The sequence below is a fragment of the Mastomys coucha genome, unplaced genomic scaffold (assembly GCF_008632895.1).
Source record: "Mastomys coucha isolate ucsf_1 unplaced genomic scaffold, UCSF_Mcou_1 pScaffold22, whole genome shotgun sequence".
Lineage (NCBI taxonomy): Eukaryota > Metazoa > Chordata > Mammalia > Rodentia > Muridae > Mastomys > Mastomys coucha.
The window spans coordinates 31,179,654-31,206,214 of record NW_022196905.1 but is presented as its reverse complement, the minus strand read 5'-3'; the positions used below and the strand labels follow the sequence as shown (position 1 = coordinate 31,206,214).

The 26,561-nt window shown below is 52.5% G+C and overlaps 1 protein-coding gene across 1 annotated transcript; it reads left to right on the top strand.

The window, feature by feature from the left end:
- On the top strand, positions 1-25,852 carry Man2b2 (mannosidase alpha class 2B member 2). Its single transcript, XM_031341893.1, has 19 exons — positions 1-203; positions 846-992; positions 2,623-2,728; positions 6,037-6,209; positions 8,487-8,602; positions 10,634-10,811; positions 11,623-11,821; positions 13,894-14,084; positions 14,876-15,017; positions 16,759-16,892; positions 17,365-17,639; positions 18,455-18,646; positions 19,008-19,260; positions 19,607-19,717; positions 19,807-20,020; positions 22,288-22,404; positions 23,615-23,727; positions 24,804-24,921; positions 25,556-25,852. The coding sequence occupies exons 1-19, from the start codon at positions 66-68 to the stop codon at positions 25,648-25,650; spliced, it is 3,012 nt and encodes a 1,003-aa protein (XP_031197753.1). The 5' UTR covers positions 1-65; the 3' UTR covers positions 25,651-25,852.
- The last annotated feature ends 709 nt before the right edge of the window (positions 25,853-26,561 follow it).

Genomic DNA, 26,561 nt, shown 5'->3' with positions numbered 1-26,561 from the left:
CAGACCCGGAAGTGGACCGCTCCACCCCGGACCCGCTGCCCGGTCAGCGTCCCACCCGCCCAGCAATGGGGCCGCTGCGCTGGCTGCCGCTGCTCGGCCAGCTGTTGCTGCTGTGGCCGCCGGCGACCCGGCCCGCCGGCCCCATCCGGGCCTTCGTGGTGCCCCACAGTCACATGGACGTAGGCTGGGTCTACACGGTCCAGGTAAGTGTGGGGAGCTCCTGAGCTCCTTGCACAGTAGCTGCCTCCTGCGGGGTGCACCCGGCCCAGCCGGGAAGAGGGTTGCAGCCCCCAGCCTGACCCTGCTGTCTGAGCCTCAGCCTCCGGCTGGCTACTTCCTGCCTCCGGAGTCCTGGTGTCATAGCTTATTAGATGGTCCCTGCAAAAAGTTAAGGCAGGGGAGTGTGTCCCCAAAGTTTGGGTTGACAGATAACCAAACTCGGGAATAAGCCTGGAGTAGCATAGGGTGGGGTTGGTGTCCAAGCAGGTGGATGTCAGCTGACTACAGGGAACTGGGCTGGCCCCTCTGTGGTGCTGACTTGAGGGCTAGCCAGATCAGCTTCCACTTTACCCTCCTTCACGGCCAGATAAGCTTGGTATTGCGCCTGTAACCTCATGGTTCTTTCTGTTCAAGACCTCAGTCGGAGGGGGCAGGGAGAGGCTTTCTGCCTGCTGGCTCAGGTTCCTCATTTGTCAATAGAGAGTGGTGATCCCTACCACAATACCCCTAGGCCTGAGGACACTGGAGGTGTTAGGGATCAGGGTACTTGGTCTCTGGATCTTCTGTTTGGTCCTTTGGGCTCACCACCACCCTTGGGGCTGTTGTGATGCCTTCTGCCTCCCCAGGAAAGCATGCGGGCCTATGCAGCCAATGTCTACACCACTGTAGTGGCAGAACTGGTCCGCGGGGAGCGGCGCCGCTTCATCGCTGTGGAGCAGGAGTTCTTCCGGCTGTGGTGGGACGGTGTGGCCTCTGAGCTGCAGAAACAGCAGGTAAGGCAGGGACAGGAGTGTCAGGACATGGGTCCCTAGGTATCCTAAGTGTTAGAGGAAAATTCCAGGAGACTAGGTAAGGAGTTCCAGATGTGCTCAGGGACATGCCAGCTGTAAAAACAAAACAAAAAACCCTAGTCTGGGGTCGGGGCCACTACCCATAGACAGGGTGATGTTATCTTTCTGCCTGTTCTTGGTAGGGGACCAGACATTCCCCCTACGCCAGCATTCCTCCCAAGAGGCATCAGGAGTTGGTGCTTAATTAACACCCAGGTGAACTTTGTCCCTCCCCTATCTTCACACACTGACTCTCCCCTGCCCCTGGCTGACGGTGTTTGGAATCCCTGTGGCTCAGTGGCAGCTTAGTGTCACACAGTACAGAGAATGTGGGCAGGTTGGTGCCTGATCCTGCCACTGGCATCTATAAGCCACAGCTTTCTCTTCTATAAGACAAGATAACCGGCTCCCCCCTCAGACAGCTCGCTCACGCCAAGGATTCTGAGGAAACACCTGGAGCTTGCCATTTGCATGTACCAGCTATGGGAGATTGTTGCATAGACTTACAGATGTGGTCTGGCAACTGCCTCAAGGTTTTACAGTTTATGAATAAACAGGTATGGCTCTGAACCAGTGCTATCTGACTTTAGAGCCTGCCTCTTCCAGTGAGGTCTATCTCCAACCCTCTGTGAGGGGTATGGCTTCTGCATAAAGCCCTAGGTAGAAATCTACTAGTGCAGTTCCCTGGAGGCCAAGATTTGGTCCGCTGGGAATCCCCAGTAGCTAGACACCTCCCCATATATAATCGGTGCTTTGAGGTAAGCCACCTATAGATTCCACCCTCAGCACACAAGCCAAAAGCAATATACAGACTGCCCACGCGTTCCTCTACCTATTCCTGAGTTCATTTATCGGACATACATTCACTAGCAAGACCACTTTAAACCCCACATAACAAGGCCTGTCTCCCTCTAAATTGCCAAACCTCCAAAAAAGACAAGATGAAGAGTTGTTCCCCAAAATAAAGGAGCTGAGTGAAAGATGACTGTTTACTGGGACATGTGGTCCCAGGTTGAATGGTGTGCTGGGAGAGGGCCTGGTGGGGCCGTCGGGAGGTTCACAGAAAGCCTGAGCTTATACAGTAGAGTCTTGGTATTGCTTCCCAGTCGTGGTGATGATACTAGGGTAAGCATCCCTCTCCCCCTCCCCCACACCCCCATTCCTCAGGAGCATACAAAAGTACTCAGAGTGAAGCAAGCTGCAGCCAGTTCACCCTAACTGCTCCAGACAAAATAGAGTGGGGGGATAGACGTGGAAGTGTTCACTCAAGAGAACCCCAAAAACGTGGCCAATGAGTGGATCTGGGGAGGGGTATAAGGAAGCACTCTGTTCTGTTCTTGCAGCTTTTTTTTTTTTTTTAAGTTATTTGAAAATTAAAAACACATTTACAGAATCAGGCATAGATCCAGGTCTCCAATAGGTACTGTGGGTTCTGTGCTTCTGAATGCCGAGCACATGGTATGAACCAGGACAGTGTTCTGCTTTTGTGGAGTGAGCCAGGGCGTGGTGTTTCAAGAAGGTCCCTGGGAAGTGCTGCAGGCTTGGGACCTATCTTCTGCCCACCCATGACCAGGTCCGCCAGCTCCTGGATGAAGGACGCCTGGAGTTTGTTCTTGGAGGCCAGGTCATGCATGATGAGGCCGTGACCCACCTGGATGACCAGCTCTTACAGCTCACAGGTTTGGATGCTGCATTCACTTACTTATCGCTGCTGATAAGTAGCTGAGAAAAACAGCCAAACTGTTGGCTTGGCCTATAGTTTCTGCGGGTTCAGCCTACAGTCCCTGGCTCTGTTGACGGTGGGCCTGTGGTAAGGCCAAACAGTAGCTGGACCATGTGGATGAGGACACTGTTGGTTTCATGGTGGGTAGGAAGGAACCAGAGACAAAGTGGAACTACCCCAATGGCATACATCCCACAGTAGGCCCTACATCCTGAAATTTCCGGTACCTCCCCATGGGAGCAAGCTCCTAGTCCATGTGTCTGTGTGGGATACTTCCTATTCAAGCCAAGCCACAGTGGCCACTCTGCCTGTCACTCAGAGGCCCGGAGTAGGTAGAAGTGTATGTCTGGCCTCCATGTCCTGAGTTCTGCCTGCTTCTCTTAGTAGAGCACAAAGGGAAATAGAGATCTTCTAGGTCTTGAGTAGAGGGGTTCAGAAACAGGCCCAGAGTCAGGAGTTCTAGGACCATCATGGACTCATAGACACATGGCCTTGGGCAAGAGATGTACCATCAAACTCTAGCTTCTTCACTGAGAGATTAGTTTGATATTCTTGAGAGAATTAAGTTGGGATAATTCATAGGAAGTACTTTAAGTAGAATGTATGGTTCCCTAAGAAATACCCAGTAAATGTTATCTGCCTTCACCACCACCATCACCATCACTACACCTCCTCCATCACCATGGTCACTGCCATTATCATCAACACTGTCTCGACCATCATTATCTCCATTGGTACTACCCTAGCCATTATCACTACCACCATCACTATTCTTATCATTACCAATAACACCATTATCATCACTGCCATTATCATTGTTATCACCACCACCATCACCACTATCCTCACCATCACTGATCTTCACCACCACTGCCGACCCATCACTGCTACTACATTACCATGTACCTTCTCCCTACTGTCACCTCCAGTTGCAGCGATGTACTTTGCTCACACAGTTCTCATGGAGGCCGAGGATGCCCTGAGATTCCTGGTCTTGTTTTGCATATGTGAAACTGAGACCCAGGTGACTGGAGAGATGCTCGGTGGTTAAGGATAATTGCTGTTCTTGTAGAGGATCTGGGTGCTACTCCCAGAATCCACAGGAAGCTCACAAGTGTCTGTAACTCCAGCTCCAGGGCGCCTAATGCCCTCCTCTGGTCTCTGTGGGCACCTGCACTCCCATACACTTATCCATCTACATACACATATTTTAAAAAAGTAAATCTTAAAAAATAGAGCTGTAAAAACTGAGACCCAGCAAGAGAAGCGGCCCCACCAAAGGCCAATACCCAGCATGACTGAGCAACAAGTCCCATGATCTCTGCATCCCAGCATTGGCCTGGCTTACCTGGTAAAACACAGAGGCATAACACAGCCCACTGTGAAGGATATTAGCACATTTCCTGGCTCTCTCTTTTTTTAACTTTGTTTTTTTTTTAGATTTATTTTATTTATTTTATGTATATGAGTACACCGTAGCTGTACAGATGGCTGTGAGCCATCATGTGTGTGGCTGCTAGGACTTGAACTCAGGACCTCTGCCGGCCACACTCACTCCAGCCCTGGTGTAATTCACTGTAGCTGCCTTCAGATGCACCAGAAAAGGGTGTCAGATCTCATTACGGGTGGTTGTGAGCCACCACGTGGTTGCTGGGATCTGAACTCAGGACCTTTGGAAGAGCAGTCAGTGCTCCTACCTGCTGAGCCATCTTGCCAGCCCTCCTGGCTCTCTTTTGAGAAAAGGGAGGGGATCTTGAAACACATCAAGCCTATTAACCCACACGTGTTATTGGCTGTCTCCATAATCCATACCCAAAGATAAATTCAGGCACAAAAAAACCTGTGAGGCTGATTTGAACAGGCAACAGCAGAATGCAAGCAATCTAGGGACACAGCGATGCGGTTGAAGGGGGACATCGAATGGACTCCTTGGTGCTTCCTGACTGCATAAGCTTATCTTTCTTGAAGTTTGTGCTGAGCTGGGCTTATTTGCACATTTGTACCCCTCCCCTCAGCCCCACCCCCAGGCTGTGAAGAAGTCATGGCCTCATGACTTACCAATCATTGATTGGGCTTACCCCATGGCCCTGTCAACTACATGATCAAATGTTGTATGGGAAGGCAGCATGTCTTTGACTCACTGCGCCCTTCACCACAGGCCGGCACTGTGCCCTCAACAGTCAGGGCTCTGCCAGTATTGGAGTGGCTTAGGGGACTCACCTGCCCGAGACACGATGCAGTGAACCACGTAGCCTTTTGCTCTATCCTCCCTGCTTCCTGCACATCCCAGCCTGCCCTGCTGGCAGAGTGATGCTAGTCGGTGCCCCCTTACCTGACCTTTACCTCCTCTGCACACCAGAGCATAATCCTCCTCCATCCCTCTTTCCCTTTCTGACCGTCCTTGCTCTCTGTACCTCAGCCTTGCTCATGGCTTCCTGCTCTGCTTCCAAATCCTATAATGTGGGCCTCAGTCAGAGCCTCGAGGCCTGGAGTGTCACTGAGCCCTTATATCATATTCTTGCCATGCAGACTGCAAACCCTTTGTGTTGTAGGAAGGCAGTGCTTGGGGCAAGGTTTGGGGGAGCTAGTCAGCGGTTCATTCAGCACATTGAGTTCCTTTCTCCTGTAGTCCTGAACCCAGTGACTATCCCACTGTCTTCTGAAGATGTTCAAGAAGACAAATGGCTGGAAGAGTCTGACCCAGAAGGCTTTGCTCTGTAACAGACTACCCCCAAACTCAGTAACATCCAACAACAAACGTTTAGTATGCCCACTTTCTGGATGGGGACCTCAGGGTCCCTTGGAGTGGCCTTCGGGGTGTCAGGCCCGGCTATATGATCTGAGACAGGAATATTCACCTCCAATCTCACTCACCTAGTCCTGAGGAAATGAGCCAGACACATAAGGACCAGTACTTTGGGATTCCTCTTACAGGAGGTCCCTAGAGCCACCAGGTTCACAGAGATAGGTAGATGTTGCTGGGGGCTGGGAAGCCATTGTAGTTGTAGTTTTGCAGACTGAAAGTTCTGGAACTGAATGGTGGTATGTGTGAATGTAGTTAACTCTAAGAGCTGTACATCTAGAAACTGGTGGTAAATTGCTTCGACGTGTACAATTAAGAGTTAATATAAAAACCCTCCTCCGCAGCCCTCAGGACTTACCCAGCCTCACACTGAAGCCTCACAGGGCACCCAGAGAGCCAGGGTGAGGGTGGTGGAAGAGGCCACCCTGGTGAGCCCCGCTAGGTGACACCTGTCTTTGCAGAAGGACATGGCTTTCTCTATGAAACGTTTGGAATCCGGCCACAGTTCTCCTGGCATGTGGACCCCTTTGGTGCATCAGCAACGACCCCTACCCTGTTTGCCCTGGCAGGCTTCAATGCCCATCTCATCTCTCGGATTGACTACAACCTCAAGGATGCCATGCAGGAAGCTCAGGTATGTCCCACACCATACCTACTGTCACCTCCTGCTGCCTTCCTGCCCTTCACTGGGGTTTTGTGGCAACTGCCTGACTCTAGCCTGACTCCTGTAGCTGCCTCCAAGAGTGGCCTCCTGCCCTCAGGCCTTTCTACCCCTTAGCTGGGCCTGGGCCTGGGCTGGCTCCTTTCTTTATTCATGAGGACTGGGGCTGAGCTGCACTCTGGAAATGCAGATGAAGGATTAGAGGGACACGGAGGGTGTGTTCAGCTGGAGACATCACACACAAGCAGCTGTAACAGGTTGATTGTGCCAGGATGGACCCAGCCTGGTGCCGGCTGCATTCACCAGCATCTCCATCAGTCATGAAGCTGCATTGGAGGTGAGGTGTCGGGTACACCTGGGGAGCAGACCTGTGCCCTCACAGCACTAGAAGCTATAGGGAATGGGCCAAGGGTCTGCCTAACCTCTCTCTCCTTTGCACACCAGTGGCCATTTTCTCCTCTTATCTCCACTGCAGGGTGCTTATGTCTATATTCCCCATCTCATACTTGCCTTTTTTTTTTTTCTTCTTTTTGGCTTTTCGAGACAGGGTTTCTCTGTATAGCCCTGGCTGTAGACCAGGCTGGCCTCGAACTCAGAAATCCGCCTGCCTCTGCCTCCCGAGTGCTGGGATTAAAGGCGTGTGCCACCACCGCCCAGCTCCATACTTTCCTTTAAACAACCTTTCCTCTCCCTTTTCGTCCACTCCTTTCCCTTCCTTCCCCTCTTCCTCACTGCCTTCCCCTCCTCATCTCTCCTCCTCTCTTTCCTTTTTCCTGGTCTGTTCTGTTCTAGTAACAATAGGAATTGCAGCTCGGCAAATGCTCTGCCATTAGGCTGTGCCCACTCCCTTTACATATGGACATACCGGTCCTGTGTTAGGATCCTCCCTCTTTTTAAGATTTATTTTATTTTTAATGACATGCAAGTACATCTGTGTGTGAATTATGTATAGGAAGTCCAGACGGTCACATGCTCTGGAACGGGAGTTACAAGCAGTCGTGACTGCCTGACATGGCTACTGGGAACCAAACTCTGGTCCCCTAGAAGAGCGGTATATATTGGTCACCATAGAGCCATCTCTCTAGCGCCAGTTAGGATCCTTCTCCATAGCTTGGTTTGTCACAGCCATTCTGCACAGTGTCACTGTGCTAAGAGAGAGCATGTCTTTGTGAAAGGCACAGTTATAGTTACCCTGCTGTCCTAGCCAGGGTTTCTATTCCTGCACAAACATCATGACCAAGAAGCAAGTTGGGGAGGAAAAGGTTTATTGAGCTTACACTTCCACATTGCTGTTGATCACCAGAGGAAGTCAGGAACTCAAGCAGGTCAGGAAGCAGGAGCTGACACAGAGGCCATGTAGAGATGTTTCTTACTGGCTTGCTTCCCCTGGCTTGCTCAGCCTGCTCTCTTATAGAACCCAAGACTTCCAGCCCAGGGATGGCACCACCCACAAGGGGTCCTCCCACCTGATCACTAATTGAGAAAATGCCCCACAGCTGGATCTCATGGAGGCATTCCGCAACTGAAGCTCCCTTCTCTGTGATAACTCCAGCTGTGTCAAGTTGACACACAAAACCAGCCAGTACACCTGCCTTGCAGATGGGAAGAACAGAGCTCCAGAGGGGAAGTTGCCCCATGCAAGATTGCCCAGGGAATAGTGGTAGAATAGGCCAGCAAAAGTTACACATGGGTCCCCTGGGCTGCAGGAAAGCATGATGAGAAGCATTTCCTGAGCTCATGCACACATATCGCTAAATTCCCCTGTGAATGGCCCTAGAGTACTGGGTATGGCTTCTTCCTGTTTTTCACTCAGACACAAGGTGGTAGATGAGTCTAGGAACTTGTACGAGGTCCCCAAGGCAGAGCTGAACAGAACTGGCTCTGGAGCCCCAAGCCTGTCTTAGGCTGTGTGAGACTAGACTGCATGGTATGAACTCTCCATGGGGACTCAAGCAGATCAGAATGAGCTTCTCTGAGGCCTGAGAAGTGTAGTCGGGGCTTTCCGTGTGCATCTCCAGAAGGCTGAGCTCACCGCTGCATGTAGGCTGATCTAGCAGCATGTGGCCCTGGTAGCACCTGGCTTTGAGGGAATCTTACAGAGGAGGTGGAACAGGAGCGCTTGTCCCTGAGCCTCTGAAAGAGGCTGAAGGTGTGTGCATGCCATGGACTTGCAAAGGGGCTGAGGGAAGAGAACCAGGGTTTCAGCAAATACTGTCCTCCTTGCCTTACCCCATTCTCCTTGGCTCACAGGGGCTGCAGTTCGTGTGGCATGGGTCTCCATCCCTGCCGGAGCAGCAGGAAATCTTCACTCATGTCATGGACCATTATAGCTACTGTACCCCCTCACACATCCCCTTCTCTAACAGGTAGGTGCCCCTGTGTGCAGCTGCCCTGCATGTCTGTAGACATCACCTGCTCCTGGGAACAGCTGTGCAGGCCCTGGACCCTTTGGATCAGGAGCAGTATTTTAGTAGTAGCTTTCCATGTCCACACATGAGGTTTCTCATGTGCAAGCCTCCTGAGTATGAGGGTGTTCATATAACCCCCGTCTGCTACTCTAAAAGCCAGGGCAGTTGACATCTCAGAAAAGAGAGATAGCTCCCGAAATGTTGTCCCCAACACTGTCCTCTGCCTTCCATATGCATGCACATACGTACATATACAAGATGAAGGGTTTTTTATTTGTATTGATTTGTTTGTAGGCATCAGTTTATGTGCACCATGTATGTGCAGTGCCCAGGGAGGCCAGAAGATGGTGTTGGATCCCCTCTGGAACTAGAGTTATGAGCCAGTTGTGAGCTTCACAGTGTGAGTGCTGGAAGCCAAACCCGAGTCCTCTGCAGGAGGTGCTCCCAACTACTGAGCCCCCTCTCCTGGCCCAAGGATGAGGTTTTGATATAGCCCTCACAAGGACATTGCACTTGACTTTAATGGGACCCTGCCCACTCCGGGCCTCAGCTGAGAAATGTGAGCCAGCGGATACCCAGGAACCTCACAGCACTGTGCCTCCTATTTCAGATTTGCCTTCATAGTGCCTCAGAGCTCCTTCACCCTCCAGCTATCCTTCCTGCTTCAATGGGATTGTCCATTGCCCCAGTGACCAGCTGTATTCCTGCCTCCGACTACCTGGCCTGGAAGAGAGAGCTAGTTACAGGGCAGGGATTTCTCGGCTGTGAGGACAGTTGTCTCCACATGTGCCTGGCTGGCCTGGCTTTCCTGTGGGGTCAGCTGAAAAGCCAGTTGTTAGCTAAACCTGTAACCCAAAGTCTTCACTCTGTCCGGGATTACCATGTGCAGGTGTCAGGGATGGAAAGGGACAGAGTCACAGCACAGAAGTAGGACACCATCTCATAGAACCAGCTGTCCTGTGCCCTGTGGTGAGGAGGCCCCTGCAGGCTGACAGCAGGCTGCCTGTGCTCTGAAGTCTGGCAGGCCTGGGTTCAAGCCCTGGCTCTGTCCCATGCATCTGTGACTCTGCGTGTGAGCCGCTCCGGGAGTGGCTATCAAGCAGACAGGAGGCAGGAACAACACTTGGGAGCATCCTTGCCATTTGCCAGGCTGCTCTGCAAGGCACTGTGTCCTGCTTTTACACCACGAGCTGTTTCTATTACTCTTCCTCTCAACTCATTGTTTATCAAGGAGAGACATTGTTTATCATGCCATGGCAGCAGGTGGCCCAAGATCTCCTGACTGCCACCCAGCGCTTCGTGGCATGAGCAGTCATGGTATTTCCTGGGGTTCTCCTGACCTTGGAGGCCAGGAGAACCTGTTAGGGAGTGACCCTGTTGCTATAGAAATCTCTGATGTTTGCTCATCACACATTTGGGGGTGGGCTTTGAGAGAGGATTTTTTTTCTTTAACTGTTTGATTGTTTGGGCGGTTCTGGTTTGGTTTGAGCTTTTTTTTTTTTCTTCAGATATTTTTACGTGTCTGGATGTCTTTACTGCATGTACATATGTGTACTGGTACCTACAGAGGACATTGGATCCACTGAAATTGGAGTTACAGACATTTGTGAGTCTTTACATAGGTGCTGGGAATCGAACTCAGGTCCTCTGCAGGAGATGGCTCAGGACTCCTAAGCCATGTCTCCAGCCCCTAATTCTGTTTTTCCTGATGCAATTTCTCTGTGCAGCCCAGGCTGGACTTGAACTTATGTGAGGTTTCCTGTTTCAGCCTGGTGAGTGCTAGAGTCACAGATGTGGGCCGTTGCTCTCAGCTCTGATCTTTACTTAATTGCATTACATTTTTAAAATCTTAACTACTGCTATATGGGGCAGTTTTCTACCCAAGATGAATTTCATCCCGGCCTCAACCAAGCAAGGTGACAGACCATGCACGCGTAGCCTTAAGCCTCTTCCTCGGGTCTCTTATGCTCAGCCTCTGTCCTCCCTCAGGTCTGGATTTTACTGGAATGGTATAGCCGTCTTCCCAGAGCCACCCCCAGATGGTGTGTATCCTAACATGAGCGAGCCTGTCACCGTAGCCAACATCCATCTCTACGCCGAGACTCTGGTGGCCAACATTAAACAGAGGGCTGCGTGGTTCCGGACTCCGCATGTCCTCTGGCCCTGGGTATGGCATGCTCCACTTGCGTGTCCTCAGTCCTGCCAGGGCCTCCCATGCAGCCTTGGGCAGGAGCAGCCTGCACATGAGGAAGGCTCTAATCTAGCCCATCTCTACCCAGTTTTCAACCACTCATCCATCCCTGCAGATCGCGGGGCCTCACTCACTTTTCTACCCTGCCCCTGCTCTGCCTCCACACTGATAGATAACCTCCCAGCCGTTCCAGCCTCCATCCCCACCACACATGTTGTCTGGGACTGAAGCCAGGCTAACCTGCTTGGTTCTACATGCTTTGGGCTCCTCATCAACGCAAGGGATCTATAGAGCTATCTGCCGTGAGGCTGGAGAGGGGCATTCCCGGGGACAGCACCATACCCTATCAGTATTATTAAGCTCACTGCTCTGCAGGGTGTCTCATCCATCTAACTGGTACCACTATACCCAGGAGTAAGGTATTTCTGGAATCCATTTTGCAGCAGGGATCTGGGGCTCAGAGATGTTAAGGAATTGTCCTGAGGCCACACAGCTACTTAGCTGTACAAGTAGAAAGGGGTGACATTCTGTTTGGACCTGGACAGGTGACCCGCAGCCTGCCTCCCTGGTCCTGCTTGTGTGACGGGTGTGTAAATTGGGGGTATGCAATAATCATTATCACAGTCAATCCTAGTGATGGTTACTTTAGAGAAACCTGACAGCTACAGGAGCCTTTCTGGTCCGCTTGTTGGCCAAGGAGAGTGGATGGGCTGCTGGGGCGGGGGGAGGGGGTCTCGGGGGCTCTGAAACTTCCCAGAGGTTCTGATGGCTGCTCTGTGTTCTGCAGGGATGTGACAAGCAGTTCTTCAATGCCTCAGTGCAGTTTGACAACATGGACCCTCTGCTGGAGTACATCAATAACCGCACGGCCCAGTTTGGCATCTCAGTGCAGTATGCCACACTGAATGACTACTTCCAAGCCCTGCATGCCTCCAATGTGACCTGGGGCACCCGAGACCACCATGACTTCCTTCCCTATTCTTCAGGTAGGATCCTCAGCGTCAGGGGTCCAGACCTACCTCCCAGCTCAGTGTAAGTTCAGGGGGTGAGCAGGGCCACACCTGTGTAGTCGTGGGTATGGCCCATGACTCCTGGGAGTGCCTTAACCCACTCTTCCTACATACACTTCCCCTGGGAAGCCCCTCCTCACACCAAGGGTGGGCAGTCCGGTGCCTCCTCTGTGTTCCAGCAGCCACCTTTCCTTCTTGCTCTGCTCTGTCATTGCCATTGTGAGGGATGTCATCTACTTCCTGCCTGCTTCCTGGCCTGGGAGCCATCCAGCCTCACAGTAGGAACATTGATGGTTCTATGGTGTCAGGCAGGGACCATGACCCCTCCAGTCCCTGCTCTTAGTCCTCTGAGATACAGGGAAGGTAGCCAACTTCAATACCACCAGGCTGGTATGTACCCACTGCTGATGGTTACAGTTTCCACCAGAGAGCCAGGGCATGAAGAAAGTGCCCTCCCCACTCCATGCGTAAGCCCTGCCTCACAACATCACAGAGGATTGCCTTCTTGTGCCTTTGTTGTGGGGCTGGGATACAGCTCAGCATGTGAAAGTCCTGGGCTCTATCTCCACACCAAAAACCAAAGGTAACTCTCTTCACTGCCTGTGTCACCGCCTGTAAAGGGCCCCACGGCCCTGCTTTTTGTCCTTTTTTGCCTTTTGCTTTTGCTGGAGGAGAAGCCCAGGAAGTGTGGGTAGGATGCTGGTTGGCACCCCTAAGCAGGACAGCCCAGAGACCAAAACACAGCCGTGCCTGCCTGTGAACTTTGCCCAGCCATACACTCATGCACCAGCTGATCAGTCCAAGGCTGGAGGAGGAGCCAAGCTTGGATCAAATCTGCTGACTGACCTTTTAGTACCATGTGATCACGGTGCCTGGAGCAGGGCCTGCCCTCGCCTTCCCGTGCCACAGTAATACCTGTGAGCCCAACCCCACCTGGTTTCATCAATAAAGGATTAGGGGAGGAGACACCTTGAATGTTGCTCCCCTTCTCCCCATTTCTTTCCCTTCCAAAGAAGCTGCACACATAAGCTCCAGCTGCAGGGTCAAGCCCTTGAATACCACACTGTGGACAGACATGGGGGGAACGGGGTAGGAATGTGGGCCAGGGCCACAACAAGTGTGGGATGGGATACGTTTTTGTGAGTATGGAGTCTGCAAGAGAGACGTCTGTGGTTATCAGAGCTGCGTGCATGGGAATGTCATGTGTGCAGGGCGAAATGAAGATGGCCTGGTATAGGACAGCAGTTGGGGGGGGTGTGGTGCCAGGCTTACAGCTTGGGCAGCCGAATTGCAGTGAATTCCTAGCTTTCTACCCATTCAGTTTGCTGGTGCTATCTATTTGGCCACCTAACTGCGTGGCCTTTCCTTGGAGCCACGGGACCGACCACTCACTAGAGTCCGGTTCTGCTGGTCCTATGAGGAAAGACTGGGAAATAAAGGCAGAAGCTAGACCTGGAAGAGGCAAGAAAGGAGAAGTCACAAGGGCTTAAGACCTGCCTTCTGAAACAGCTGGCTGCCACCCATCCTATTCCCATACCCCGCCTCTGTCCTGAGTCCCTAAGCAACCTACCCTGTGTCTCTTGGCTCCCACCTCTCTACCTCTGCCTCCCTCTGAGGGCCTTGGGAGGAACTCTGCTGATATCCAAGCTGACCCAGGGCTCCCTGAAGCCCACAGAGTCGCATACAAAAGTGTCTGACTGTGGAAGGCTCTTCGTTGCTGCTGCCCACATAGGCCCCATGTCACCCCGCTTCCCCACCTCTCCGGCCTCTTATGTGCTGCATGTGTCTTAGGTGTGCTGTAAACTGTCTTCCCTTCTGTTTCGATACTGAAGCACCTACCTCATCCCAGTCTGCCCAGCCTAGCATGCTGCTCCCACTAAGCATCAGACCCTGTCCAGAAGACCTAGATCCTGGTCTGGTTGTATGAGCCAGAGGTCCTGAGTGCTTCCCTGGTGGCCTGGCAGAGCTAATGCCCTCAGCTGTCCCCAGACCCTCACTCAGACCTACGGACTAGGCCTTCAGCCTCACTGCATATTCTTACCCTCCAGAGCCATGGCAGACCTGGACCGGCTTCTACACATCCCGGAGCACCCTCAAGGGTCTAGCGAGACAAGCCAGTGCCTTGCTTCATGCTGGGGAGTCCATGTTTACACGCTATATGTGGCCAGCCCCCCGTGGGACTCTGGACCCTACCTGGGCCCTGCAGCAGCTCCAACAGCTTCGCTGGGCTGTGTCTGAGGTAAAGTCCCTCTATGGCCATAGTGTGACTGGGTCCTCTCATGGTGTGTGTTTCTCCGTGATTAGAGGCTTCACCATATAGAAGAGGTAACCGAGGCCTCTTCTGGTCACAAGACTGGTGCCATGTGAAACCCGGGCCACAGCAGAAGGTCTCAAGGCACCCACCCATTGGGTAGCCACCTTAAGCTTAACACCTGATTGGACAAAGAATAGAGAATAGACTGGCACCATTGCCCTTCCTGAATCCAAATCTTTGCCCTCTGATGGCCCTAGGCTAATGACCTTTCCTCTCTGGGCCCCATTTCCCTCCCTGTATGTTCACCCCACAGGATGGTATGGCAACAGAATGACATGGTGGCCATCTCCACTCACCTCCCTTCCCTGTATCCATGGGGAAATGGAAACACAAGAAGTCTTATAGAGAGGCAGAGGGACTTTCAGTGTGCAGCAGAGCCGTGGACTATGTGGCTTCGGCCAGGGAATCTTAGTCTCCTGCTCCACAAAGAGACAATCCACCTCCCTCTGGTGCAGTGAAGCTTCACCCCACACAAAGCACCAAGAGGAGCCAGCATGCACATGGGAAGACAATGATAGAGGGAAAGCTGGGACTCTGCTAGAAGGAGGACTCAGGCAGGGCATTCTATGACGTCACGAAAAGCCGGACCAGTACTTTAGCCTGTTGCCCTTCTGTAAGATAAGAGGGACGCTTGCCTTCCACCCCTGATGTTCTGGAAGCTGATGCCTCCCAGTACCAAGTCTGACACCCATCTTCCTTGACTCTGGCGGTAACAGGTCCAGCACCATGATGCCATCACAGGCACTGAGTCCCCCAAAGTGAAAGACATGTACACGGAGCATCTCAGGACGGGGATGCTGGGCATACACAAGCTGATGGCCTCCATTGCCCTGGACAGGCCCCCAGTGTCTGGCACAGGTAAGCCAGGCCCCTGCAGGGAGGCAGTGGCTTTGCTTTGAAAAGAATCTAGGAGCCGGGCAGTGGTGGCGCACGCCTTTAATCCTAGCACTTGGGAAGCAGAGGCAGGTGGATTTCTGAGTTCGAGGCCAGCCTGGTCTACAGAGTGAGTCCAAGACAGCCAGGGCTATACAGAGAAACCCTGTCTCAAAACACCAAAAAAAAAGAAAAAAGAAAAAAGAAAAAGAAAGAAAGAAAGAAAAGAATCTAGGGCCAGGAGTGATAGCACATACTTATAATCCCAGCATTAGGGAGGCAGAGGCAGGTGGATTTCTGTAAGTTCAAAGCTACCTTAGTCTACATAATAAGTTCCAGGACAGGGAGAACTTAACAGAGAAATCCTGACTGAAAAAAAAAAAAAAAATTTTAAAAAATGAGTCTGGGACAGGGATGGAGACCAGAACCTCACACGAGCCTGAAGCCCTGTGATCCCAACCATGGTGTGATCTTGCCAGCTGGTTCAGTGCTTCGGTAGTTCTTCATCCTGGAATCTAGGACAGACTGGTGGCACAGTTGGACTGAGGAAGAACCACTGATGAGCTCTGAGTGTTTGCTGAGTCTAGAATGCTCCTTGGCATTTAATGCCTTGCATAGCCCACGACAAGGAGGCTCATCTTTGAACCGAGGAACCTGAGGCTCTGAGAGATCACAGTTCGGCTCAAGCTCAGGCTCACCAGCAAGGGAGGGCAAGAGCCAGACTGAACCCACCACCCTGGGCTCCCTTGCTATATTCTCTGCCCCAGGCCTGCCTGGTCCAGCTTTTCCTCTCAAACCCAACTGAACCATAGGTGACCTCCAGACAGCCATGGCCCAGCTTCTTTGTCTACCAAGTGTCACGAGTATAGAATGACCATCATACAACAAGAATGTTTGAAACCAGGGAAATCAGGGGCAGTCAGGGACAAGGCCCCAGGTCCCCAAGCCCTGCCTTGTTCTTCCTGTACATTTTGATGACTTTTTTTTTTTTTTTTTGGTTTGTTTTTTTACAAAACAGGGTTTCTCTGTATAGCCCTGGCTGTCCTGGAACTCACTCTGCAGACCAGGCTGGCCTTGAACTCAGAAATCCTCCTGCCTCTGCCTCCCAAGTGTTGGGATTAAAGGCATGTGCCACCACCGCCTGGCATGACCCTTTCTAGCCTCTCTGGTCTTCTTCACCTCCATGACAGGGCTTGGGCTGTGTCTCCCACCTGCCCTGCCTTTCCAGATCTCTGTATGTGACCCAATCCAGCCTGTAGGTCCCATCCAGGGCTGGCACAGACCAACCCTTGCCCAGCGGACACAAGTCTGATAGGATCAACAGTTGCAGAAAGAGAACCTGGCTTGTGACATCAGTGCTGGGTAGGGCAGTAAGGTGACCTGTGCCTTCCCGTGAGCACACAGGCAGGTTTCCTCCAGCAGAGAGGAAGAACCAAAAAGTAAACTGAGTAGAAGGGGCGGCTAGGCCTGAGGAGGGAGGCTGGAGAGTGAGCAGTGTGTTCAAGGGTCCAGACATAACAGAACAGAAAGGGACCAGGCACGTATCATAAGAGCCTCTAGTACTGGTCGGGGCACTCAAAAGCCTTGGATCCAGGCCACAGCCCTTCCTCTTTACATCTCCTCTAGGGACTCTGGAAGGCCAGGTCTTACCTACCTCATTCCCCCTCCTATCCATGAGCTCCCAAAGGCATCAGGGGGCCTCAAGTGACCCTCGTTCTCTCTGTAGACACAAGGCCTGTGGGATACTCTGCTTCTGTGTACAACCCACTGGCCTGGAAGATCACCACCATTGTCACCCTGACTGTCGCTTACCCCAATGTCAGCGTCACCGATGAGTTGGGCCACCCAGTGTCAGCACAGGTATGGCCGAGAAGTCCAGCTGGAGAGTGTTTGCTGTCTGCCACTTGGTAACCTCGTTCCACTGCACCTATACAAAGGCCCTGAGCGTCTTAAAGATGCACTGTAACAAAGATGGCAAGGTTGGGGTGAGTTCTAGGCTGCCCCCTCGGCACCCATGGGCCATTCAGCATGAGTCACATGGTCTCCTGTCATTGTTGTACATCCCACCCCTACCCCCCATGCACCACTGGCAGGATGGGGAAGGACAAGACAGAGAGGAGAAGTGAGAGGAAGGAAAGGCCCCAGAGATAGTACATTCAGAGCTGGGGAGTATCTCGGAGAGCAAACCCACAGCCTGTAAAGATGTCACGGGAATCCTCAGGAGGTAGAGGGCCACCTCAGCCTGGGCAGACAGTGAGCACCCACTCCATTGTGTGTGGCCAGAATTATGAGGTGACTAAGGAAGCATCCTTTCCGTGCTGCTGGCTTGTAGATTCAGAACTCTACAAAGGACCCTTCTGCGTACGACCTGCTCATCCTGACCACCATCCCAGGCCTCAGCTACCGGCACTATCAAGTCAGGCGCGCCCGAGGGGACCAGGCAGGCACCAGGGAGCTGGTCGCCCCCAGGGCCAGCACCCTCAAGTTTAGTCTCAAACTGAGGAAGCAGACCAGCCAGGAAGGCAAGCGCCTGGTCCCTGTGACGAATGACTGCTATACTCTGCTGTTCAACCAGGACACCAACATGTTACATAGCATTCAGGATAGGTAAGGTGAGGCCAGCGGCTGCCTCCAAAGTGTGCCTAGGGCCTGGATACATGGGCAGCATCCTGCAACTCCTTCTGTGCTCACCCTTCCCAGGGAAGGACTAGGTGATAGCAAGGGCCCCTCCTGTTCTTGTGTTGTTAAGAGGGGGAGCCTGGGCCACTGCAAAAAGGCTGCTTCAGCTGTCTCTTCTCAGAGCCCTGAGACAAGGGAAGGCTAAAGGGTTCCAAGAGAAAGGTGTTCATGTGGTCTGCTTCTCTAAGTACAAAAACGGAGTTGTTGTTCAGGAAATGCCTACGCTGTTTACAACAGAAAGGGCCTTTAAATACTCTATTCCCACCAGTCCTCACCTGTCCATCTATACACTGAGCCAGCCAGCCACTGCCCTATGTATCTATGTGTCCATACTCACCCATGGGTCCGTCTGTCCACCCACTCCCCCACATCCCTGGGGATAAAGGGTGTGAAGAATCTCTGGCATATGACACAGGGGTGGCTTGGGTCAGCATGATGCAACTCCACTCTAGTGCCAGTGTGGCTGCTGAAGAGCAGTCTGGGGACAGTACTTCCTGATGACAGCCTGTGAGTGGTGACAGCGCTCCCTAATAACAGCCTGTGTGCAGTCTTTGTCTTTGACATCACCTGACAGTTCCTGGCTGGGTGTGCGATCAGAGGGTTTCCCCGAGGCCTCTGGTAACTTCTTCAATCTCCTCCACGACATTTTCCTCACTCCTGATAACCAGCCACACACCACCCTGCTGCAGGTGAGTGATCTTGCTGAGGGTGACACCAACCATTCTCCTCTCTCACCCCTGCAGACAGAGCAACCACACGGTGCACATGACCCAAGAGTTCCTGGAGTACCATGCCAACGGGGACGTGAAGCAGGGCCCCATTTCTGACAACTACCTTTTTGCACCCAACGATACTGCTGAGCCTTCCTGGGAAGCAGTGGGGATGGAGATAGTAGCAGGTACCCTGGCAACGGACATAAAGCAGTATTTCTACAGGTGTGTTTCTGGGTGGATGTGTCAGTTAGCCTGTGTCTTCCCCCAGAGTCCCTGTCCCTGTACTTGGGTATGGCTCTGGCACATGACTAGTCACTGATAGCTACATGAGAGAATTGCTCTCCTCTGCCCATGTTTTTTTGCATATACCTGAGCCATCATGTTGTGGCTAGCTGAGTCAGAGCATGGGAGAGGGGCTCTTGTTACTCCATGAATGGTCCAGGGCTTACACGAATCTCCACAGGGTCCATAGTTCTCTCTGGGTTGCTGTGCCATAGCTGCCTCTTGGCACCTGGCTTCCTGTATGGAAGAAAGAACCTCCAGCCAAGGCCCTACAACACTCTCTCCCATGCCCTCTTCCCAGGTACATAACAGACCAGGATTACATCTATTCGATCCACACTCGGCTGGCCCACGTGCATCCAAGCCTTGGTGGGGAACTGCTCTGCCAACGGATAGAACAGCAGTACCGAGTGGGCCCCCTGGACCTAAACCAGGAGGCCATCCTGAGGACCAGCAGTGACTTAAACAGCCAGCAAGTCATCTACTCTGACAACAATGGCTACCAGATGCAGCAGAGGCCCTACAAAGCTTTCAAGAGCAATCCCATCCCTCGGGTATGCCTGTAGCAGCTCCACACTGTACCCAAGCATGTTGCTCCTGACCCTGTTAAGCACCTGCTCATAGCAATAGAGAGGCCCTTGGGGAGAGCTGTTTCAAAAGCCCTGATCAGGATCTGCCCTGTGGACTCTGCATCCTGGCAGCGACCTATTTCCCTGCTACCTCTTGGCTTTGTCAGGGGTCGTTCTTGGTGCCATGTGTGTTAAGCCCTTAGCAGGGGCCTAGAGTCCCATCAGTCAGGCTACATGGCTCGCAAGCAGCTCTGCCACTGTACCTAGGAGCCAGCTGGTGTCTGCCTGACCCTGTACTGAAGCTGCCACTGCTTTGCCCTTGTGTCTGCAGAATTACTACCCCATGGTCCAGTCAGCCTTCATCGAGGATGACAAGAGCAAGCTTGTGCTGCTGGCAGAGCGAGCGCATGGTGTCTCCAGCCAACAGAATGGGCAGGTAGAGGTAAGAGAGGTCTGGCTGTCCCCCATGGGCCCTCACAGCCATCCACAGCATGGCCAGGGCCAAGGAAGGACCGAAGGTGATTTCTACAGGTGATGCTCCATCGGCGGCTGTGGAACAACCTGGCCTGGGACCTGATGTACAACCTCACGCTGAATGACACCTCCGTTGTCCACCCGGTGCTCTGGCTCCTGCTGGGGCCTAAATCCACCACGACTGCCCTGCACCCGAGGAGTGGGGTGGCCCTGCAGCACAGGCCCGTCGTGTTGTTAAAAGAGCTAGCCGACGAAGAGACGCCCGTTCACAGTGAGCATCACGGATGCCTAGGATGCGCACACCCTCCAGGAGTAGTGGCCTGGAAGAGGCTCCTGCCTCAGAATGCTGTGCAGCTTTGGAGCAGGAAGGGAACTCCAAGTCTCACAGAGTGCTGTCTGTGGCTCCCTCAAGCTTACCCTGCTAGTCACACCTGTCCCCACCCTTCCCCTCTCTCCCCTCAGTCTCCTCCATCTCCTTCCTTGCTGCGACGTTTTCTTTCTTAACATGACCCTGTAACACCATAGAACTTCGAGTGTTGGAAGCACACCACTTAAAAGCCTGGCTGTCTGACTCAGGGTAGGCCGTCCATACCTGAGTGCTTCTAGTCCAGGGGTGTCTAGCCTTTTGGCTTCTTTCTCGCAACATTAGACAGAGAATTGTCATGGGCACACACATTAAATCCAGGAGTATGGACAACCCGTGGCCCACGGCTTGTGAGAGCACACATACATATTTCATGTGGTGTTGCAAAGTGACTGTCATCCTGCAATGCCCACATCTGAGAACCTTAGTTCGTTTTAAAAACAAACAACAAAACCACTAAACAAACTCAGCATCTCCAGTGACTTTATGATCTTACAATGGCTGCATTCATAGCTGTCCTGGGCCACAGGTTAGACCCTGCGGAGCCTACCTAGCCATGATCTAAAGGCAGTGTCTGTGCTGGGCCTCCCCTAGGCCTTCTGAGAATGAGTAGGGGATACGCTCGTTCAGAGAATGTTTGATGGGAACATATTGCCAAGGGCTTGGGGGAGCATGAGATACCCCACACATACACCTGGGGTTACCAGGGACCAGGTGCAGAACTGGAACCTCTAGTTGAGCAGAGCCTGGGGAATTCATTAAGTAAGATCCATGCCTGTGATCTCAGCACTTGGAAGGCAGAGGCAGCACTGCTATGTGTTCAAAGCCAGCTTGGTCTAAGCAGTGTGACCTCATCTTAAAAAGAGAGAAAGGGAAGGGAAGGCAAACAGAGAAAGTGGGGGCTCAATGAGAGGGCAGGATGGTTGTGGATGTCTAGGGAGCAGGTATTCCTGGCCTGGCTTCCACTGTGTCTGTCCTCACCCTGCACACTGCAGAGGCCAGGTGGGGTATGTGCTCCCTCTGGTGGCCAGAATCTTTACTGCAGGCAAAGATTCAGTATGTCTGAGAAGTATCTCTCTCTCCCCGTTCTCCTCCCTTTGCCTCTATCCCTCTCCTCCTTGAGCAGCTGAGAGTCATGCTCTGATGTCCAAATACTTCAGGGCTGTGATTGAGCTCAAGACCTAGAACCTCCATAGGCCATCCCCTCATCTTACCTGAGCTGTCTGCCTCTTCCCCCTCCTCCCTCTACCTATACCTCCTTGGCTACTCTCAGAGAACACCTGTCTCCCACTGTGTGAATCAGATGCCTGTCTCTGTCACAGAACACCTGAGATAATCAACTTTAAGGGATTTAATTTGGCCCACAGTTTCATGGACTTAGTCTGTGGCCACTTGTCTCTGTTACTTTTTGGTGGCAGAGTATATTGTGATGGGGAATACAGGGCAGAGAATGGTTCATCTCATGATGGCTAAAAAGCAAAGAGAGAGAGGAAGGGGCTGGAGTCCCAGTGACCTTTACAAGGGCACAACCTAGTAACCCAACTTCCTCCCCTAGGCCTCACCTCCTAAAATAGCCCACAGAGTGGGGACAAGGTTTTTAAGCACATAGGAAACAGGAGATCCAAACCTCACACCATGCAAAAGGAGCTGAGACTCCAACTTTGTAGATCTGACTGAAGCAGTCCTTGGGATGGACCCTATCGGTCCATCTGAGTCAGATGACCCATGCCTAGGCCAGTCCATGTGACTTGAGTATGATGCGAAGGTGGCAGCGCCTGTTGGAAGTCAGATTGGAAGGAGAGGTCAGAGGGCCTCTGGTGGTGAAGCAAGGGGGAAGGCTTGCAACATGAGTGTGAGCCAGTGTGTCCCTCTCTGTGCCTTAGTTTCCTAGTCTGTGGTCTGAATTGGCAACGTGGCAAGTTCAAGTCCCTCCATAGCTTAAGCTGTGTAACAGCAGCTGGATGTGGAGGGAGCAGCTAGGGAGCAGAAAAGGCCTGTGGGGGTGAGGGCAAGGGTAGGATGGGGCCTGAGATGTGAACTTCATGATCACTGTGCTATGGGTTGTGCATGGGTGACTGGGAAATAACTGGAAGGGGCAGAGGCCCCATGTGGAAAGCTGAATCCCTAAAGGAGTTGGTTCCAAAGCCCCTCTTCACTATCTGTCTGCCTTGCAGGACCCCATAATCCCTGGCCTGTGACATTGCCCCCAAACCTGCACCTGCAGATCCTCAGCATACCTGGCTGGACGTACAGCAGGAACCACGCCCAGCACCTGAAGAACCTTCAGAGAGGTGAGGCAGCCGACCAGGGTGACTCTCTCCACTAGTCCACCAGGCAGTCCACACAGCTCTTCCAGGTCCCCTGTGCCCTCATCTGTCACATAGGAGACCAAGGCCTGCAGAGGGTTGGAGAATGAGCAGTCAAGTCAGTGAGCTGGGGCAGAGTGGTCCCAGCTCTGGCTCCCAGCCCAGGACCAGCCACACCCCTCTGCAGATGGATCCCACAAAGTCCCCAGTGTCCTCAGACTGCCCTACCCTCTGGCTACCCTGCTAGTCAACCTTTCGTTTCATGACAAAGCACCTGGGGAGTCAACTCAGGCAGCCAGGGCCAGTGTAAGGAAATAACTCAGGGAGACATCTGATGCAGCACACAGCCACAGAGGTTTCAGCCCATCATGACAGGGATGACGTGGAAGAACAGCAGCTCAGTTCATGATGTAAGCAGAGACAGACAGACAAGTCTACATTCCCTGCCTTTCTCCTTTCCTCTTGTTGTCTACTTGGGCCTCCATAGGAAGATGGCGACATTCCCAGTAGGTCTTCCCACCTAGGTTGATCCCCTTGGAGGACACTGAGAAAGTGCTGTGCCAATCTCCTAGGAGACTTTCTCCATCCAATCAAGCTGTCAGTCAAGATCAGCCACGACATGCTTCCTTCAAACAGTCCTCCTGCAGCCTCCAAGTACCTCACTTCCACTCACCCTCAAGTTGGGACAGCTTGGTTGTTGGGGAGTTTCATTGGTTCATTCAGCAGATACCCCATGAGGGTGGGGGGGTCTTAGGGTCCCTGGTTTCTGGGCCCATTAGACAGTGAGGACAATGAGGAGGGAAGCAAGCATGGGGGACTTGCCACCTGCCAGGCAACAACACACCTCTTGTGCCCTTTATGTTGAGTCACGTGGCCACGGCAGCTCGTGACCACACCCAACCCCAGAGCGGACAGGAAGGAGCAGGCTGGAGGATCTGAGGACACTGGCATCTGCCCCTGTGACATGCTAGAGGCCCAGTGTTGGCACAGCCCTATCTGGATCCTGCCTCTGCTGTACATGAGCCTTATGACCATGGACAGATGACTGTCCCTCTGAGTGACAGCTGCAGGTGTGGGTCATGTTGCTATCCTGCAGGGAGGCTGAGATACGGAATGGAGGCCAGAGAGTAAAGTGCATGGGTAAAGCCTTGAGCTTGCTTGATGGGGGTCCTCACTGCCATGTCCACACCCACAGGCCACCCAGAGAAGCCACAACCCAACCTGCAACGTGTGCTGCTGCGCCTGCGCCACCTGTATGAGGCAGGGGAGGACCCAGTACTGTCTCAGCCTGCCACAGTGGATCTCAAGGTTAACTGCCCATGCTTACCCCACCCCTGACCAGTCAGGCCTCCATGAATGCTCTACCAAGGGAAAGCGACCCTGCCTGAAGTCCTGTCCTGAGCTATCCCTTAGTCAGAGGACCACTGGGCATGTTTACAGATGACGCATGTTGGACTCCCAACATATGTTCTCCCTTCAGGGTACATGAGATTTCCCCAACAGCACCACAGACCACATCTGGTTCCCTCTTGTTTAACTTTGTACGGGGAGTGGGTCTAGGGGAGGGCATGTGGCACACATGCATGTTTATATGGCTGTGTAGACATGGGCATGCAAGTGTACATGCTGTGCACACACATATGTACATGAAACCAGAACACACTATCAGGGTGCCACCCTCTTGTTTCCCTACCATATTTTTTGAGACAGGGTCTCCCATTGAACCTGGAGCTCACTGGGTGGCTAGACTGACCACTGAGCTTCAGAGAACCCCCATCTCTGCTCCTCATCCCCAGCACTGTGGTAACAGACAAGGCGGGCACTTTACCAGCTGAGCCACCTCATTGGTGCACTGCAAAGCCTTTCAAACAACATGGACAATCCTTTGTATCATCAGAAAACCTGTTCTCTCTTTGGACACCAGTTCTCCCTGGACTTTGTGGGAAAGGTGACTTAGAGTCAGAGAATCTAAGGTCTGTGTCCAGGTGCATGAGTGATGTCAGGCTCCCTCAGTCCCCTGAGGCTCAGCCTCCCTGCCTGCTAAGCTAGGGAGGTACAAGTTCTTGGCTCGAAAGGTGGCAGAGAGGCTCTGGAAACAGTGTGGGCACTGTCCCTGCCATCTAGGGGCCTGCCCCCCAACCCACAGGGGCTTTCTCATCCAGCAGGCCATCAAGGGAGGCACACACCCCAAGTCTTAGTCTCCTTACTTGGAACAGGTTGGCATCTGCCCTCGCAGATGAAATGAGCCAGGTGTGAGAGGTGCCGAGGCAGAGACCTAGGACCCACGCCGTAATTGGTGGCTACTCTTCTGTTTTGGTTAAATGAACTTCCTGGATCTAGGGCATCAACAGAGACCTCCCCTCCCTTTGCTCCTGCCCCTGCAGGTTGCACTTCGAGGACTGGGGTCTATAGTGGCCGTGGAGGAACGCTCACTCACAGGGACCTGGGATGTGCAGATGCTGCAGCGCTGGCACTGGAGGACAAAGACTGGCCACCTAAAAGGTTTGGGGCCCCTGGATATCTCTGCCAGGCTGGGGAACAACACAGACCCGTCCTATGCCAGGTGGCCTCATGTGGCTACTTTCCCTCTCTGAATCCACAACCGTTGTTAATTACCAGATTGGGTTAAAGCAGCTTTGGGTCAACACCCCTCCTGCCAGGGCTCCACAGAGGTGTGTGGGTATGGGTGTGGATGTGTGTATATGTGTGTGGGTGTGGGTATGGATGTGTGTATATGTGTGTGGGTGTGCCTGTGCCTGCGTGCCCGTGTGCACACCTCTCTGTGTTCAGCCATGCTGGGAGAGAACAGGCTTATAAAGAGGCTTCCTGCAAAGGCTGGAGCCCACGCCCCCAGCGGTGAGGTCAAGGTAGGTTTTTTGGATGGTCCCACTCAGTTCTTAGATGCTCAGTGCTTCCCCAACAGGGAAATCCGACTGGTAGGCGGTACACTGCTTCAGGGTAGCCACAGGGAAAGCTAAATGATAAGACCCACATCTGCAGGACTCCTTGGGGGGGAGGGGGAACAGCCAAGGGCCATCACCAGGAGGGAGCCATAGCAGACTGTAGGAAGCTGTTGTGCTCTGAGGGGAGTCCAGGAGGAAGAGCCAAGCAGACAGAATTTCCTTGTCATTCTCAGGTCACCCGGCCTCTTCACCAAGACCACCAGGAGGCTCCATCATTACTGTGTACCCCAAGGAAATCCGGACCTTCTTCATTCACTTCCAGCAGTGACATCAATGCATTTGGCCCCAGGGACATGGAACTGGAACCCACCCACCCCTACTCATCCCCCCAAAAAAACAACAATGAAGACCCAGACAGACCCAGAGGGAGGAGCAAGCTGCTCATTGGACAGCTATGTGGCAGAAAATGGCCGTGTGGGGAGAGGAATAGCTCTTTTTTTTTTTTTTTAAATAAAAAATTAAGGACTGGGCTCTTCCTTCCCATGTTTAAGCCAGCCCTCTCTCTCTTCTTGTGTGAGTCACCCCTCTCTCCCACCCACTCTCAATTTTTATTTTTTTAAAATATTTTATTTATTTGATATATATGATGAGTACACTGTAGCTGTCATCAGACACACCATAAGAGGGCGTCAGATCTCATGACAGATGGTTGTGAGCCACCATGTGGTTGCTGGGAATTGAACTCAGGACCTCTGGAAGAGCAGTCGGTGCTCTTGACCACTGAGCCATCTCTCCAGCCCCCACTCTCAATTTTTAAAAAGAGCCTTTTTTTTTTCCCCAAAAGTTAATGTCAATGAATTATAGAAAATTCAAAGCCAGCAAAAGGAGGGTTACACATAGGACGTGGCTCACAGCAGACCTTCAGGTCCCATGTGTGAACAGGTATGCCACAGTATGTGCCTGAGGTGTACATTGTGTGTCTGTCATGCCTCCCACACATTTACCAATCCAAACCCCCATTTTGAGAATACTTTAATGACCCAAATACACTTCACTAATTCTGTTTTATAGAAAAAAAATCTGGCCTCTGACTTTCTGTGTAGCAGACATTGGATACAGTACTGGCGGGGTGGGTTAATCTGCTCTGTCTAGACAGAGTACATAGCATGTTGTGATTAAGAGTATCCAGCACCATGTTCATGCTGTTAACAATGCTGCTGAGGGAGTGCAACAGCTGTA

Bases quoted from the DNA above. Each gene is read 5' to 3' on its own strand.
- Man2b2 (XM_031341893.1), top strand. From the start codon at position 66: ATGGGGCCGCTGCGCTGGCTGCCGCTGCTCGGCCAGCTGTTGCTGCTG. The intron at 14,085-14,875 runs GTAAAGTCCCTC...TGGCGGTAACAG, and splicing joins TTCGCTGGGCTGTGTCTGAG to GTCCAGCACCATGATGCCAT. The intron at 18,647-19,007 runs GTGTGTTTCTGG...CCCTCTTCCCAG, and splicing joins ATAAAGCAGTATTTCTACAG to GTACATAACAGACCAGGATT.